Source organism: Nerophis ophidion, linkage group LG05 (assembly GCF_033978795.1).
Source record: "Nerophis ophidion isolate RoL-2023_Sa linkage group LG05, RoL_Noph_v1.0, whole genome shotgun sequence".
Taxonomy (NCBI): Eukaryota; Metazoa; Chordata; class Actinopteri; order Syngnathiformes; family Syngnathidae; genus Nerophis; species Nerophis ophidion.
This window is the reverse complement of record NC_084615.1, coordinates 9,660,491-9,677,342: the sequence shown is the minus strand read 5'-3', so window position 1 is coordinate 9,677,342 and position 16,852 is coordinate 9,660,491. Positions and strand designations below refer to the sequence as shown.

The following is a 16,852-nucleotide window of genomic DNA, read 5'->3' as shown; positions in this document are numbered from 1 at the left end:
GATGACACGATGTCAAATATTTCCAAAAACAATTTGAAATGTGGACTCGTCAGACCACATTGGTAAATAAAAACAGAATACAAGGATTTGCAAATCATTTTCAATTTATATCTAACTGAATAGACTGCAAAGACAAGATATTTAATGTTCCAACCTAGAAACCTTTTTTTTTTAAAATCCAAATACCGTATTTCCTTGAATTGCCGCAGGGCATATAGTATGCGCCTGCCTTCAATTACTGCCGGGGGAAACTCGCTTCGCAAAGTAATTAGCGCATGCTTAGTATTACCACCGGGTCAAACTCGTCACGTCACGAGTGACACTTCCTCTGTCATCATTTTCAAAACGGAGGAGGCTGATTTCAATACCGGTAATTTGAAATATAATGAAGGGAAGAAGATTAAGAGCTATTCAGTAGGATTTAAGGTCCAAGCTTACATCACACTTGAACCACACTGTTGTAACACGTGCTGAATGTGGCTTAGCATTGTTTTGCTGAAATAAGCAGGGGCGTCCATGAAAAAGACGACGCTTAGATGGAAGCATATGTTGTTCCAAAACCTGTATGTACCTTTCGGCATTAATGGTGCTTTCACAGATGTGTAAGCAATGCACCCCCATACCATTACAGATGCTGGCTTTTGAACTTTGCATCGATAACAGTCTGGATGGTTTGCTTCCCCTTTGGTCCGGATGACACGATATCGCATATTTCCAAAAACAATTTGAAATGTGGACTCGTCAGACCACAGAACACTTTTCCACTTTGCATCAGTCGATCTTAGATGATCTCGGGCCCAGAGAAGCCGGCGGCGTTTCTGGATGTTGTTGATAAATGGCTTTCGCTTTGCATAGTAGAGCTTTAACTTGCACTTACAGATGTAGCGACAAACTGTAGTTAGTGACAGTGGTTTTCTGAAGTGTTCCTGAGCCCATGTGGCGATATCCTTTAGAGATTGATGTCGGTTTTTGATACAGGGATTGAAGGTCACGGTCATTCAATGTTGGTTTCCGGGCCATGCTGCTTACGTGGAGTGATTTCTCCAGATTCTCTGAACCTTTTGATGATATTATGGAGCGTAGATGTTGAAATCCTTAAAGTTCTTGCAATTTAACTTTGAGAAACATTGTTCTTAAACTGTTTGACTATTTGCTCACGCAGTTGTGGACAAAGGGGTGTAACTCGCCCCATCCTTTCTTGTGAAAGACTGAGCATTTTTTGGGAAGCTGTTTTTATACCCAATCATGGCACCCACCTGTTCCCAATTAGCCTGCACACCTGTGGGATGTTCCACATAAGTGTTTGATGAGCATTAATCAACTTTATCAGTATTTATTGCCACCTTTCCCAACTTCTTTGTCACGTGTTGCTGGCATCAAATTCTAAAGTTAATGATTATTTGCAAAAAAAAAAAAACAAGTTTATCAGTTTGAACATCGAATATGTTGTCTTTGTAGCATATTCAACTGAATATGGGTTGAAAATGATTTGCAAATCATTGTATTCTGTTTATATTTACATCTAACACAATTTCCCAACTCATATGGAAAGGGGGTTTGTATTATGATTTCATGATTATTTGTTTCTACTTGTTGGGATGTGCACTAGAAGAAAAATAAAATGTGTCTTTCTCTTGCAGACGTAGAGCTGGCCGACCGGCGGAACGCGAACCGGTTGAGCGGAACGTGGAATTCCCTTCCAGCTGCCGCGGGAAAAGAGCCATCCTCGCCCCTTTCCAAAAAGATGCAACCTTGTAAAATCAAGAAAGAGGATGTAAAAGGTCCCACAAATATAGTTAGGAACCTCGTTGGCAGAGCAAAAGCCGCTGAGAGACATGACGTTAAATCCAAACCGCCATTAGCACCTAAACCCCAGCTGCCTCCCAAGCCTCAGATTATACCAGCCAAGTCTCCAAAGCGTGGGAAATCATACGCCCACTGCAATGGGGACACCTCTGGACGTATGTCTTCCAACCTCTTGGAGATGGAGCCAGACACTATGGAGTTCAAGTCGGTCACATACGGTACGGGTGGCTTACCTCTGATCACAGCAGTGCGATGTAGCAAGCAGCCATTACCCATCACTGCGCTACAAACCGAGGACAAGGGGAGACCGGCAAATGAGAACGAAGGACATGGGATCCCTGCAAAAACGCCAGCAAATATCCCTCGCTCTAATTCCGGTACGAAGTTGTCTACCCCTCCTCCAGTACCACCTAAACCTACTTCTCCAAAGATTTTCCACCCTTTATCATTACCCGCCAGCTCTCCGGTCTCCCCAACGGATCCGGACAAAGGGGTCTTTACAGACGGCGCAAGTCCACCAAATGGGATTCACCCTTGGAGCAGCCGCAATGGCAGCGTCCAGTCGGGTCCCAGGAGGGTCTCGGTGAGCCACGAAAGCCTGTCACCCAAAAACACAGAAACATCAATTGCCACTTCGCTCACCTCAAGCAACTCCAAAGGCCAGGCGAGTAGAGAAGAGCACAGATCTGGGTCTGGCTCAGATCTGAGGTGCAGCTCTTCCAGCCTCGGAGGCCGGCTGCCGGCCTCTGCCCTGAGAGGGAAGATCCAGGCTCTTCCTTGGTACATGACTCGCTCCCAGGAGATTTTAGGGACCCTGGACTATCCCTCCACCAGCTCTATAAACGGAGACACATCCGGGTTCGGCTCTGGTTTGTCAGTAGCAAGCGGTATGTCCGACATTAACAAGACCCCTGTGAAAGACAAAGAAACAGTGGCCTCGAAATCAGGCAATAGAGGGAATATATTAGAGGATGGAGCTGAGGTCGTCATAGCAACCATTAAGGAGGCTGAGGAATTGAGCTCATACTTGAGAAAGGTCAGCGGGACCAACGGATCACATCCTAATCTGAATTTCACAGGGAACAGTTCGCACAGTGTTTCATCCGAACAGCCTCAGTCGCGGTGCCACTCGGCAGTGGGAATGGGGGGCATTTCGAACATGCAGCTCGGGGGAGACTCGCCGACCCCTTCCGTCGAGGATGGCACGCCTCCGCAGCATCAGCGGGAGGCCTGTGGCTGCCATACCGTCTACGCCAACTGCTTCAGCGGCGACACGGAGGATGGCATCAGCTTCGACGAGGAGCTGACCGTCTACGAGTTCTCCCGTCGCACGCGCCCAAAGACGGCGAGACCCCCTCCCGTCCCTTCCCCCACCATACCCCCTCCGAATCCCAATATCTTGTCTCTGCTAAAGGACAACCCTCGCCCACTGTCCACCTTCTCCACTGCCTCCTCTGAGCTCAGTCCCTTAGTCTCCTGTCCCGTGTCTCCCACAACCTCGCTTGGGGGTCCTCTACGCTCCCTCACCAACAAGAACTACGGCGGCCTGAAAGGAGGTTTCGCCTCCCTGCGACATGATATAGATCAGCTTTTGTTGGTCTTAGAGCACACAAACAAGATGGAGGCCGACCAGAACCACAACGGTTCTGATGGCGACAGTACGGAAAGATGTTGCATGGGATCCAGCCCCACCAGCATGACGGAGGCTGAGAGAACTCTTCTCCAAGCGGAGGCTCGACGCCTGGCGTCCGGGTGTCAGCGGGCTACTCGTGTAGGCTGGGCTCCCGACGAAGCCCTGCGGTCTTTATCCAACAGCTTCGGCGCGTTGGTTCAGCTCTCGGCAGCTTGCATGCGAACCAGTCCGTGCCCCGGTTGCGACAGCTGCCGTAACTCCAGCACGGTCCTCACGAGGGACCACGGCGACGACAACCAGGAGCCCATGGACAAGTTGAAAGAAATCGTGGCTCTGTACCGCGAGTTCGTCGGGGCTGTGGAGACAGCCGGAACTGGGGGTAGGAGCGTGGGCCTGAACGGGTCTGGACAGAGCCAAGGGGAAGGTGACGGCGTGAGGCTGCTGGCCAAACGCTGCACTGTACTTATTTCCTCGGTGTTTGCGCTCACACAACTCTTCCGGACGCCCACATTAGTCGCCCCTGATACTCCCAGCGGTGTACCGCTCAATTTTTAAGCCCGTGACAGACTGTTAACCTCAGAGGTGCGAGGGGGAGTTATGCGGATGGTTTGTACAGTAAGTGCCATGCACAGCACTTGGCACATATCTACATAACCCCGCCCACAAAACCCCAAACGACAGAGAGGAAACTTTGCCCGGCCTCTTTGTAGATGCATACGTACTATGCATTTGTACATAGGAGTTTTATAACTCTTATATTTCCCTTATTTTATTACAATATGTATGTAAGGATGGATTGCCCGTGTATGTATTTATGTATTTATTTTTTACAACAATTGCACCGTGGTCTATGATGTTCAGGTCTCTGGGGGTTAAAAAAAAAATGGAAAAAAATCTTTGGACGTCACTGGAATTTTCATTTTTCCTCGTATTATATTAGCGTCTGCTGCTTTGAAGAGTCCTCCGCTACTCTACAAGGTGTAATCTGTAAATCAGGGGTGCCCGTTACGTCGATCGCGAGCTACCGCTCGACGGTGGGAGGGTGTGTCAGGCATTAAAAAAAAACAGACCTAAAAATTTGCGATCATCAATCGTCACTAAGACGTCACTTGATTGAAATTCATGGCACCCGAGGGTGCCTCAAAATCATCCATCTTCTTCCGCTTATCTGATGTCTGGTCGCGGGGGAAGCCCAGACTTCCCTCTCCCCGGCCTCTTGGTCCAGCTCTTCCCGGGGGATCCCGAGGCGTTCCCAGGCCAGCCGGGAGACATAGTCTTCCCAACATGTCCTGGGTCTTCCCTGTGGCCTCCTACCGGTCGGATGTGCCCTAAAAACCTCCCTAGGGAGGAGTTCTGGTGGCATCCTGACCAGATGACCGAACCACCTCATCTGGCTCCTCTCCATGTGAAGGATCAGCGGCTTTATTTTGTGCTTCTCACCCTATCTCTAAGGGAGAGCCCCGCCACACGGCGGAGGAAACTCATTTCGGCCGCTTGTACCCGTTATCTTGTCCTTTCGGTCACAATCCCAAAGCTCATGACCATAGGTGAGGATGGGAATGTAGATCGACCGGTAAATTGAGAGCTTTGCCTTCCGGCTCAGCTCCTTCTTCACCACAACGGATCGATACAGCGTCCGGATTACTGAAGATACCGCACCAATCCGCCTGTCGACATCACGATCCATTCTTCAATTTTTAGGAAAAAATGACCGACAGGAAGGCGATAGACTGACTGCACAGTTCGTGTCTTGACAATAAAAGCGCTACCTTATCCTGCCTGCGCTAACAAAATAAGAGTCTCAGAAAGCAGGCGTGCAGAAGCGAACAAACTACGAATAATGTATTTCTTGTAAAGTGTTTAAAAAGGAGTATCTAAGCAGGACAAATAAGATGGCAAAAAGCAACCACTTTCATGTGGTATTGGACAGAAATTAGGACTTTTTTTCTCCTCCGTTTCAAAATGTGGACGTTATCATCACTACTGTCTGATTCCAATCAATGTGAGTCATTGGAATCAGGTAATACACCATCATATATTCTTGTCTTCATGAAAGAAAAGGGATGTTAAACATGCTTCCATCCATCCATCCATCTTTTTCCGCTTATCCGAGGTCGGGTCGTGGGGGCAACAGCCTAAGCAGGGAAACCCAGACTTCCCTCTCCCCAGCCACTTCGTCTAGCTCTTCCCGGGGGATCCCGAGGGGTTCCCAGGCCAGCCGGGAGACATAGTCTTCCCAACATGTCCTGGGTCTTCCCCGTGGCCTCCTACCGGTCGGATGTGCCCTAAAAACCTCCGTAGGGAGGAGTTCTGGTGGCATCCTGACCAGATGACCGAACCACCTCATCTGGTTCCTCTCGATGTGGAGGAGCAGCGGCTTTATTTTGTGCTTCTCACCCTATCTCTAAGGGAGAGCCCCAAACTCATTTTGGCCGCTTGTACCCGTGATCTTGTCCTTTCGGTCACAATCCCAAAGCTCATGACCATAGGTGAGGATGGGAACGTAGATCGACCGGTAAATTGAGAGCTTTGCCTTCCGGCTCAGCTCCTTCTTCACCACAACGGATCGATACAGCGTCCGCAAGATACCGCACCAATCCGCCTTTCGACATCGCGATCCATTCTTCAATTTTTAGGAAAAAATGACCGACAGGAAGGCGAAAAACACTTTTTTTTTAAATTTCAACAGACTCGAGCGCCGTACATGCCGTCAAAACTCTAAAGACTGACTGCACAGTTCGTGTCTTGACAATAAAAGCGCTGCTTCATCCTGCCTGCGCTAACAAAATAAGAGTCTCAGAAAGCTGGCGTCCACAAGCGAACAAGCTACATATAATGTATTTCTTGTAAAGTGTTTGAAAAGGAGTATCTAAGCAGGACAAATAAGATGCCAAAAAGCAACCACTTTCATGTGGTATTGGACAGAAATTAGGACTTTTTTTCTCCTCCGTTTCAAAATGTGGACGTTTTCATCACTACTGTCTGATTCCAATCAATGCGAGTCATTGGAATCAGGTAATACACCAACTTATATTCTTGTCTTCATGAAAGAAAAGGAATGTTAAATATGCTTGTATTATCATTAAAGTCACACACACACACACTGGGTGTGGCAAAATTATTCTCTGCATTCGGCCCATCACCCTTGATCACCCCCTGGGAGGTGAGGAGAGCAGTGAGCAGCAGCGGTGGCCGCGCCCGTGAATCATTTTTGGTGATTTAACCCCCAATTCCAACCTTTGATACTGAGTGCCAAGCAGGGAGGTAATGGCTCCCATTTTTATAGTCTTTGGTATGACTCAGGACTTTCTAACCCAGGGGTCACCAACGCGGTGCCCGCGGGCACCAGGTCGCCCGCAAGGACCAGATGAGTCGCCCGCTGGCCTGTTCTAAAAATAGCTCATATAGCAGCACTTACCAGTGAGCTGCATCAATTTTTTAAATTTTATTTATTTACTAGCAAGCTGGTCTCGCTTTGCTCGACATTTTTAATTCTAAGAGAGACAAAACTCAAATAGAATTTGAAAATCCAAGAAAATATTTTAAAGACTTGGTCTTCACTTGTTTAAATAAATTCATTTATTTTTTTTACTTTGCTTCTTATAACTTTCAGAAAGACAATTTTAGAGAAAAAATACAACCTTAAAAATGATTTTATGATTTTTAAACATTTACCTTTTAAATTCCTTCCTCTTCTTTCCTGACAATTTAAATCAATGTTCAAGTAATTTTTTTCATTTTTTTATTGTAAAGAATAATAAATCAATTTTAATTTGATTCTTCATTTTAGCTTCTGTTTTTTTCGACGAAGAATATTTGTGAAATATTTCTTCAAATTTATGATTAAAATTCCCAAAAATTATTGTGGCAAATCTAGAAAATCTTTAGAATCAAATTGAAATCTTATTTCAAAGTCTTTTTAATTTCTTTAAAACTTTTTGTTCTGGAAAATCTAGAAGAAATAATGATTTGTTTTTGTTAGAAATATAGCTTGGTCCAATTTGTTATATATTCTAAAAAAATGCAGATTGGATTTTAACCTATTTAAAACATGTCATCAACATTCTAAAATCAATCTTAATCAGGAAAAATTACTAATGATGTTCCCTATATTATTTTTTTTTTTTTTCAAAAAGATTTAAATTAGCTAGTTTTTCCCTTCATTTTTTTCGGTTGAATTTAGAATTTTAAAGAGTCGAATTTGAAGATAAACTATGTTTCAAAATTTAATTTTCATTTTTTTCGTGTTTTCTCCTCTTTTAAACCATTAAATTAAGTGTTTTTTTTTCATCATTTATTCTCTACAAAAAAACCTTCCGTAAATGGAAAAAAAATGTACCGATTTATTTATTAAAGGTAAATTGAGCAAATTGGCTATTTCTGGCAATTTATTTAAATGTGTATCAAACTGGTAGCCCTTCGCATTAATCAGTACCCAAGAAGAAGCTCTTGGTTTCAAAAAGGTTGGTGACCCCTGCTTTAACCACTAGACTAAACACCTTTAAGTTGTTAACAAAAACTCCCTTTCATAAATAAATAAATATGGGATCCACTCTGCCGATAAGTGCTTTAACAGAAATTATCGGTATCGGTTTCCAAAAGTAAAATTTATGACTTATTAAAATGCCGCTGTGAACACGAACGTAGGGAAAAGTACAGAGCGCCAAAAAACCTTAAAGGCACTGCCTTTGCGTGCCGGCCCAACCACATAATATCTACGGCTTTTCACACAGACAAGTGAATGCAAAGCATACTTGGTCAACAGCCATACAGGTCACACTGAGGGTGGCCGTAGAAACAACTTTAACACCGTTACAAATATGTGTCACAGTGTGAACCCACACCAAACAAGAATGAAAAACACATTTCGGGAGAACATCCGCACCGTAACACAACATAAACACAACAGGACAAATACCCAGAATCCCCTTGCAGCACTGGCTCTTCCCCCCAAACCCTGCCCACCTCAACCTCCTCATGCTCTCTCTGGGAGAGCATGTCCCAAATTCCAATAATGCACTTTGTGACTTTAATAATAAATATGGCAGTGCCATGTTGGCATTTTTTTTTTCCATAACTTGAGTTGATTTATTTTGGAAAACCTTGTTACATTGTTTAATGCATCCAGCGGGGCATCACAACAAAATTAGGCATAATAATGTGTTAATTCCAAAACTTTATATATCGGTATCGGTAATTAAGAGTTGGATGATATCGGCAAAAAAGCCATTATCGGACATCACTATAAATAAACGATACATATGAATGAGGTAGATCCTCTCGACTTGGTCAAGGGAAAAGTAGCTCGCTTGCAGAAAAAGTTTGGGCACCCCTGATGTTAATGGTCACCTTTTTTTTCCCCCATATTTTGCTTTTCAAAAATGCACAAAAAGGAACCGGTTACATTTTCCATGTGCAGGTTGGCACCTATTTCAAGGATTTTTCTTTGTCAACACGACAGTCGCTTATGACGGTACCGTTACAAATCAGGGAGCGTACTTCCGACTGTTACAGATTGCACCTTTTTTTTATAAGACCTTGTGTTATAAGTGTTGTTGTTTTTTCTACAATTTCCCTGTCGCATCTCTGAAACACATCCACAAACATTATGCAGTATTACGATCTAGTTTGCATCCAAAGGACAGTATATATATATATATATATATATATATATATATATATATATATATATATATATATATATATATATATATATATATATATATATATAGGTGTGGGAAAAATCACAAGACTACTTCATCTCTACAGAACTGTTTCATGAGGGGTTTGTTTAGTCGACTCTGAAACCAATAAGGCCCCAGACTAAACAACTCTGAAACCAATAAGGAATGTAACTGTCGCAGGAAACCTGATTGCCCTCTCAACGGAAGGTGCTTACAGACATCAGTCGTTTACCAAGCACAGGTAACACGCAAGGACATTAACACATCCGACACGTACGTAGGATTAATTGAATGAGCGTTCAAAACAAGATGGAATAATCACAACGCCTCCTTTAGAAACCAGACTTTGCGGAATTCTACAGAACTCAGCAAACACATTTGGAACCTCAAAGACAATAATGTTGAATATTCAATAACATGGCAAATTCTTGCATCCAGCACACCTTACAACAGTGGTAATAAAAGATGCGAACTATGCTTAAAAGAGAAACTGTTTATTATATATCATCCAGATCTATCATCCCTCAACAAGCGCAGTGAAATCATTTCAACAAGCCGCCACAGACGGAAACACCTCCTAGGTAACACATGAGCCAATCACCACACCCTACGCCTGCCTGTACCCACCCACTCTGTGCCCTATATAAACCATTGTAGGTGAATGCTTCCATTAAAATCTCCTGATGATTGAGGGAACCCCTCATGAAACAGTTCTGTAGAGACGAAGTAGTCTTGTGATTTTTCCCACTCCTAAATATTGTGCTCTACCACGGTATCGAGCACTATTCTCTGAATAATCCAATCAAGACATATATACATATATATATATGTATATATATACGGTATATATTTTCTGGAAATGTGAGACTAAGGACCACGGAGCGAAACGGCGTATTTTTGTCGAAACGCTTTGGAAAAGTGACTGTTTTGATGTAGCAACGATCCAAAGTCTTGAAAACACTGAGCCACCGTAATTATGAGGTTTTCCCGTCGGGGTTTACACACGCAGCAGTGCTGTACTTAGTTTATTCTGTCACCATACCTTAGTTCAGGGGTCGGGAACCTTTTTGGAAGAGAGAGCCAAGAAGGCAAATATTTTAAAATGTATTTCTGTAAGAGCTATGTAATATTTTTTTTTTAACACTGAACACAACTATACGTTTGCATTTTTAAGTAAGACCAACATTTCTAGAGTATAATAAGCAAATAAATAAAATTGTTATTCCGAAGCTAACTGTGGAGGGGGCGTGGCCTGCGGGCCTGCAGCGAAGCGGGGTGTTGCCAGGATTGGCCTCGAAATCAGCGACAGGTGCGTAGATGAACCACCTGGGCCTTGTTATCTAATCACCCGTCGCTATGTTATAAGCAGCAGCCAGGAGGAGAGACGGGGTTGGGGCTGGAGCCAGAGTGCGAGCGAGAACGAAAGAGAAAAAGACAATTGCTAGAATCAATCAATCAATCAATGTTTATTTATATAGCCCCAAATCACAAATGTCTCAAAGGACTGCACAAATTATTACGACTACAACATCCTCGGAAGAACCCACAAATAGGCAAGGAAAACTCACACCCAGTGGGCAGGGAGAATTCACATCCAGTGGGACGCCAGTGACAATGCTGACTATGAGAAACCTTGGAGAGGACCTCAGATGTGGGCAACCCCCCCCCTCTAGGGGACCGAAAGCAATGGATGTCGAGCGGGTCTAACATGATACTGTGAAAGTTCAATCCATAGTGGCTCCAACACAGCCACGAGAGTTCAGTTCAAGCGGATCCAAGACAGCAGCGAGAGTCCCGTCCACAGGAGACCATCTCAAGCGGAGGCGGATCAGCAGCGTAGAGATGTCCCCAACCGATACAGGCGAGCGGTCCATCCTGGGTCTGGACAGCCAGTACTTTATCCATGGTCATCGGACCGGACCCCCTCCACAAGGGAGGGGGGGACATAGGAGAAAGAAAAGAAGCGGCAGATCAACTGGTCTAAAAAGGAGGTCTATTTAAAGGCTAGAGTATACAGATGAGTTTTAAGGTGAGACTTAAATGCTTCTACTGAGGTAGCCTCTCGAACTGTTACCGGGAGGGCATTCCAGAGTACTGGAGCCCGAACGGAAAACGCTCTATAGCCCGCAGACTTTTTTTGGGCTCTAGGAATCACTAATAAGCCGGAGTCTTTTGAAGGCAGATTTCTTGCCGGGACATATGGTACAATACAATCTGCAAGATAGGCTGGAGCTAGACCGTGTAGTATTTTATACGTAAGTAGTAAAACCTTAAAGTCACATCTTAAGTGCACAGGAAGCCAATGCAGGTGTAATGTGATCAAACTTTCTTGTAGAAAGCAACTGAGAGACTAATTGAAAAATAAAACAATATTGCAACCCTGAAACAGGCTCTCATGTCGGTGCTTGGAGGTCTGAAGAACCCCCAGGAGGGCAAGCCCCACACTGACCAATAATAAATAAATAACTTCTTAGCATTAACGCAACTTCTTGAACAGGTGTTGTAGAAAACGGATTGATGGATTAAAAAAAGCACGAGAATGTTTTATATTTTGAACATTATTTTTAACACTGTGATTACAAGTGGAATTATTCATTATTTATCGTTTTAAGCAACGTCAGCTCAGATTTATCCGAGAGCCAGATCTGGCTCTAGAGCCATAGGTTCCCTACCCCTGCCTTAGTCCAAGGCTATGCAAATTCCTCACCTACGCAGCGTTAACTCATCCTGACTTGTTTGTTGCGGCAACTCCAACAACAAACAATAACTGCATTAATGTTTGTGGGGCTTTTTTTTTCTTCGTCCGGATGATAAACCGCATTGTGGATCGCGACGTTTGGCAGAAGTTGCATGGCAGTGTCAATGTGAAGACTCCACGCCGATGTTTGTGAGGTTGTCGGCGTTCACTCGTCTTGCTATGTGAGACACGACGGGTAATAGTTGCTTTATACGAAAAAAAACAAGAGGACGTTTTGGCGAACATCCGGACGCGGAGTCGGACTCGTAGCAGAAAAACCAGTGCCTGTGCCACATCCTCAGCTCTTCTCCTTTTGGGTTTGTCGTTGTACATTTCATCCGTTTGTGTACCCACAATTATTCCGATGTACCAAGATGTGTATTTGTTTGGGAATAAATGACACATTGACTTTTGACATGTTACCAAAAACTGCTTGTTTAAAATTTCAGGTTCTATACATTAGGTACTGCGATGAGGTGGCGACTTGTCCAGGGCGTTCCTCGCCTTCCGGCCAAACGCGGCTGAGATAGGCTCCAGCACCCGCCCTGCCTCCACCCCGAGAGGGAGAAGCGGTAGGAAATGGACGGATGGACATTAGGTTAGTGCTGTGTTGTTTTGAAAAACTACAAACCCCGTTTCCATATGAGTTGGGAAATTGTGTTTGATGTAAATATAAACAGAATACAATGATTTGCAAATCATTTTCAACCCATATTCAGTTGAATATGCTACAAAGACAACATATTTGATGTTCAAATAATCATTAACTTTAGAGTTTGATGCCAGCAACACGTGACAAAGAAGTTGGGAAAGGTGGCAGTAAATACTGATAAAGTTGAGGAATGCTCATCAAACACTTATTTGGAACATCCCACAGGTGTGCAGGCTAATTGGGAACAGGTGGGTGCCATGATTGGGTATAAAAACAGCTTCCCAAAAAAATCCTCAGTCTTTCACAAGAAAGGATGGGGCGAGGTACACCCCTTTGTCCACAACTGCGTGAGCAAATAGTCAAACGGTTTAAGAACAACCTTTCTCAAAGTGCAATTGCAAGAAATTTAGGGATTTCAACATCTACGCTCCATAATGTCATCAAAAGGTTCAGAGAATCTGGAGAAATCACTCCACGTAAGCGGCATGGCCGGAAACCAACATTGAATGACCGTGACCTTCGATCCCTCAGACGGCACTGTATCAAAAACCGACTTCAATCTCTAAAGGATATCACCACATGGGCTCAGGAAAACTTTAGAAAACCACTGTAACTAAATACAGTTGGTCGCTACATCTGTAAGTGCAAGTTAAAGCTCTACTATGCAAAGCAAAAGCAATTTATCAACAACATCCAGAAACGCTGCCAGCTTCTCTGGGCCTGAGATCATCAAAAATGGACTGATGCAAAGTGGAAAAGTGTTCTGTGGTCTGACGAGTCCACATTTCAAATTGTTTTTGGAAATATGCGACATCATGTCATCCGGACCAAAGGGGAAGCGAACCATCCAGACTGTTATCGATGCAAAGTTGAAAAGCCAGCATCTGTGATGGTATGGGGGTGCATTAGTGCCCAAGGCATGGGTAACTTACACATCTGTGAAGGCACCATTAATGCTGAAAGGTACATTCAGGTTTTGGAACAACATATGCTTCCATCTAAGCGTCGTCTTTTTCAGCAAGACAATGCCAAGCCACATTCAGCACGTGTTACAACAGCGTGGCTTCATAAAAAAAAGAGTGTGGTTACTTTCCTGGCCCGCCTGCAGTCCAGACCTGTCTCCCATCGAAAATTTGTGGCGCATTAAGAAGCGTAAAATACGACTGAAGCTCTACATAAAACAAAAATGGGAAAGAATTCCACTTTCAAAGCTTCAGCAATTAGTTTCCTCAGTTCCCAAACGTTTATTGAGTGTTGTTAAAGGAAAAGGTGATGTAACACAGTGGTGAACATGCCCTTTCCCAACTACTTTGGCACGTGTTGCGGCCATGAAAATCTAAATTAATTATTATTAAATCCTACTGAATAGCTCTTAATCTTCTTCCCTTTATGCGATTTCAAATTACCGGTATTGAAATCAGCCTCCTCCATTTTGAAAATGATGACAGGGGAAGTGTCACTCGTGACGTGACGAGTTTGACCCTGTGGTAATACTAAGCATGCGCTAATTATTTTGCGAAGCGAGTTCTCCCCGGCAGTAATTGAAGGCAGGCGCTTACTATATGCCCTGCGGCAATTCAAGGAAATACGGTATTTGGATTTAAAACCAAAATAAAGTTTCTCAGTTGGAACATTAAATATCTTGTCTTTGCAGTCTATTCAATTAAATATAAATTGAAAGTTATTGGCAAATCCTTGTATTCTGTTTTTATTTACCATTTACACAATGGTCACTGGTTATGGGTTTCGTACCAACTAAATCAACATGTCTTGCGCCTGCTGGGGAGAGTTTTCATTTTGGTCCGATGCAAGGAAAAACCGAACCGAGAGGCTTTGTAAACCCAGCAGCTCAACTCTCACTGAACCCTCGACCTCTTCCAAATCATCAGACTGCCCTTAATCTGGTCTTGATCTGTCTGACTTCTTCATTCAAGTCATCTAGAAAGTCTGCAGGTTGACGCATGTAAAAAAAAAAAACTTACACACATATCCCCACAGTGATGGGAGTCAAATAAACACAAATAAAACATGCGTTGAGTTGTATCTTTGACAAGTTGTGTGAAATATTATTTTAAAGCATGACTCGCACTTAAATCTAGGGCTTGGACTTCCCAGACCTATTGGTTCATAACAAAGGAGTTAGTCCAAAAAAAAGTTTCACCAAGTAAACACTTTGCTCTGCAAGTACCACCGTCAAGGTGCAGTAGCATAGTAGGCTAAAACATTCATTAAAAACAAGGCAGAGGTTATAAAAATTTCGGCCACTTTTGGAGCAGTAACACTGTTTGCATATTTAATTGATTCTCGTATTGTATCAATCAATGTTTGTTTATATAGCCCTAAATCACAAGTGTCTCAAAGGGCTGCACAAGCCACGACGACATCCTCAGTTCAGCGCCCACATAAGGGCAAGGAAAAACTCACAACCCAGTGGGACGTCGATGAGAATGACTAGGAGAAACCTTGGAGAGGACCGCAGATGTGGGTAGTGAGAGTCCAGTCCATAGTGGTTCTAGCATAATAGTGAGAGTCCAGTCCATAGTGGATGTAACATAATAGTGAGAGTCCAGTCCATGGTGGATCTAACATAATAGTGAGAGTCCAGTCCATAGTGGATCCAACATAATAGTGAGAGTCCAGTCCATAGTGGATGTAACATAATAGTGAGAGTCCAGTCCCTAGTGGATCTAACATAATAGTGAGAGTCCAGTCCATAGTGGTTCTAACATAATAGTGAGAGTCCAGTCCATAGTGGATCTAACATAATAGTGAGAGTCCAGTCCATAGTGGATTTAACATAATAGTGAGAGTCCAGTCCATAGTGGATCTAACATAATAATATGAGAGTCCAGTCCATAATGGATCTAACATAATAATGAGACTCCATAGTGGATCTAGCATAATATTGAGAGTCCAGTCCATAGTGGATCTAACATAATAGTGAGAGTCCAGTCCATAGTGGATCTAGCATAATCGTGAGAGTCCAGTCCATAGTGGATCTAACATAATAGTGAGAGTCCAGTCCATAATGGATCTAACATAATAATGAGAGTCCATAGTGGATCTAGCATAATATTGAGAGTCCAGTCCATGGTGGATCTAACATAATAGTTAAAGTCCAGTCCATAGTGGATCTAACATAATAGTGAGAGTCCAGTCCATAGTGGATCTAGCATAATAATGAGAGTCCATAGTGGATCTAGCATAATATTGAGAGTCCAGTCCATAGTGGATCTAACATAATAGTGAGAGTCCAGTCCATAGTGGATCTAGCATAATAATGAGAGTCCATAGTGGATCTAGCATAATATTGAGAGTCCAGTCCATGGTGGATCTAACATAATAGAGTCCAGTCCATAGTGGATCTAACATAATAGTGAGGGTCCAGTCCATAATGGATCTAACATAATAATGAGAGTCCATAGTGGATCTAGCATAATATTGAGAGTCCAGTCCATGGTGGATCTAACATAATAGTTAGAGTCCAGTCCATAGTGGATCTAACATAATAGTGAGAGTCCAGTCCATAGTGGATCTAGCATAATCGTGAGAGTCCAGTCCATAGTGGATCTAACATAATAGTGAGAGTCCAGTCCATGGTGGATCTAACATAATAGTGCGAGTCCAGTCCATAGTGGATCTAACATAATTTTAAGAGTCCAGTCCATAGTGGATCTAACATAATAGTGAGAGTCCAGTCCATAGTGGATCTAGCGTAATCGTGAGAGTCCAGTCCATAGTGGATCTAACATAATAGTGAGAGTCCAGTCCATAGTGGATCTAACATAATAGTGAGAGTCCAGTCCATAGTGGTTCTAACATAATAGTGAGAGTCCAGTCCATAGTGGATCTAACATAATAGTGAGAGTCCAGTCCATAGTGGATCTAACATAATAATGACAGTCCAGTCCATAGTGGATCTAGCATAATAGTGAGAGTCCAGTCCATACATAAAAGTGAGAGTCCAGTCCATAGTCGATCCAACAAAATAGTGAGAGTCCAGTCCATAGTGGATCTAACATAATAGTGAGAGTCCAGTCCATAGTGGATCCAACATTATAGTGAGAGTCCAGTCCATAGTGGATCTAACATAATATTGAGAGTCCAGTCCATAGTGGATTTAACATAATATTGAGAGTCCAGTCCATAGTGGATTTAACATAATAGTGAGAGTCCAGTCCATAGTGGATCTAACATAATAGTGAGAGTCCAGTCCATAGTGGATCTAACATAATAGTGAGAGTCCAGTCCATAGTGGATCTAACATAATAGTGAAAGTCCAGTCCATAGTGGATCTAACATAATAATGAGAGTTCAGTCCATAGTGGATCCAACATAAT

General features: G+C 43.3%; 1 protein-coding gene across 4 annotated transcripts in view; it reads left to right on the top strand.

Moving 5' to 3' along the window:
• Positions 1-9,114, top strand: part of frmpd1b (FERM and PDZ domain containing 1b) — a 122,075-nt gene extending 112,961 nt beyond the window's left edge. For all 4 annotated transcript variants that reach the window (XM_061899908.1, XM_061899911.1, XM_061899909.1 and 1 more), the window contains exon 17: positions 1,641-9,114. In XM_061899908.1, coding sequence (XP_061755892.1) covers positions 1,641-3,994 — 2,354 coding nt within the window. In that variant the 3' untranslated portion in view covers positions 3,995-9,114. The remainder of the gene's footprint in view (positions 1-1,640) is intronic.
• Positions 9,115-16,852: the final 7,738 nt, after the last annotated feature.